Source organism: Apaloderma vittatum, unplaced genomic scaffold, assembly GCF_000703405.1.
Source record: "Apaloderma vittatum isolate BGI_N311 unplaced genomic scaffold, ASM70340v1 scaffold8890, whole genome shotgun sequence".
Lineage (NCBI taxonomy): Eukaryota > Metazoa > Chordata > Aves > Trogoniformes > Trogonidae > Apaloderma > Apaloderma vittatum.
Genome location: NW_009696138.1, coordinates 1 through 1,319, shown reverse-complemented (window position 1 = coordinate 1,319; position 1,319 = coordinate 1). Strand labels below are relative to the sequence as shown.

The following is a 1,319-nucleotide window of genomic DNA, read 5'->3' as shown; positions in this document are numbered from 1 at the left end:
CGTGGGGAGCCATACTCTGCTGGCAGGCCTGGGCAATCATGCACGCCTTTCCTGGCTGCTCTGAGGAAGTGGACAATGATGAGCAGGAGGAGGACAAAAACAAGCAGAAGGTGGGCAACGATGAGCAGGAGGAGGGCAACAACAAGCAGGAGAAGGATGACCTCAATGGTGACCCATCTTTGGCTGTGTCCACCCCATCACCAGTGCAGCAGGGCCTGCCTGACACATGCAAGGTGTTGAAGGAGCTGGTGGAGGACCTCTTTGGTGTCTGTCGAATGCTCTGCAAGACGACGTTCATGCCACAGATGCACCCGGCCGTTGGGGTGGACGGCCCCTATGAAGCTTGGAGTGCCCATGAGAACACCATCCTCTACCGCCGGCTCATGTTCCTGCAGCCACCCCCGGGGTACTCTTTCATCCTGGAGGAGGACACCACACGGCAGCTGCCAGCAAGGATCTTCAGGGCCCATGTGGTGATGGAGTGCATGTGCCAGATGGAGCAGCTGCTGCTGGGGGATACGTGCTTTCTCCACGGCACTGACAACGAGCTGCCGAGGGATCAGAGCTCGGAACTCCTAGGCAGACTCTGCACTAACGCCTACTTAGACATGGAGAAAGTTGCTTGCTGGGCTCAGCTGTTGGTGAGATCAGCCTGGCTGTGTATGCCTCAGGCACAGAAGTGCCAGCTGACGGTGCTGCCCTCCTCCGAGACCTGCACCTTCCAGCTGACAGGGACCTCCACCTCCAACATGACCATCGTGACAGAGATGATTTTTGCAGTGCAGCCAGGCAGCCCGGGCGCCTACCTGAGCTCTGTGTAGGCAGAGGCCAGCTTTACCAGAGCACAGCATGGCCAGAGAGCTGCGCTGTTGTCGAAATGCAGCTTCTCAGACTCGCAGCGAGTGCACCCAAAAAGACAATTTCCACCTCGGAGGTCTGCAGCTCTGGTCCTATGTCTTGGAGATCATCAGCTTTTCCACTCATGCCATTGACCCTGCGGACCTCCTTTTGTCTCACACTGGTGACACCCAGATGGCGACTTTGGACACTGGGACAGATACAGCTCATCCCAGAGAGTGCCCGTGGAGTTTGTGGCACAGATCTGAGCCCACCAGGCATGGAGATAACAGCGTGCGAGAGGAGCTCAAGCAGGACCAGAGTTTGAGGAATCTTCCCTCAATCCAGCTTTTCCAGGGTAACAGCTGGAGGTGTGCTGTGATATCCCACAGAACTCACAATGACCCTGCACTCTTAGGAGACAAATTCAGGATCTCACAGAATCCCAGACTTGTTGAGGCTGGAAAAGATCTCTGAGATCA

The 1,319-nt window shown here is 56.3% G+C and overlaps 1 protein-coding gene across 1 annotated transcript; it reads left to right on the top strand.

The window, feature by feature from the left end:
* Positions 1-38: 38 nt before the first annotated feature.
* LOC104277111 (inositol 1,4,5-trisphosphate receptor-interacting protein-like 1) lies at positions 39-821 on the top strand. The gene has a single exon (XM_009873661.1). It carries the CDS (start codon positions 39-41, stop codon positions 819-821), a length of 783 nt encoding a protein of 260 aa, XP_009871963.1.
* The last annotated feature ends 498 nt before the right edge of the window (positions 822-1,319 follow it).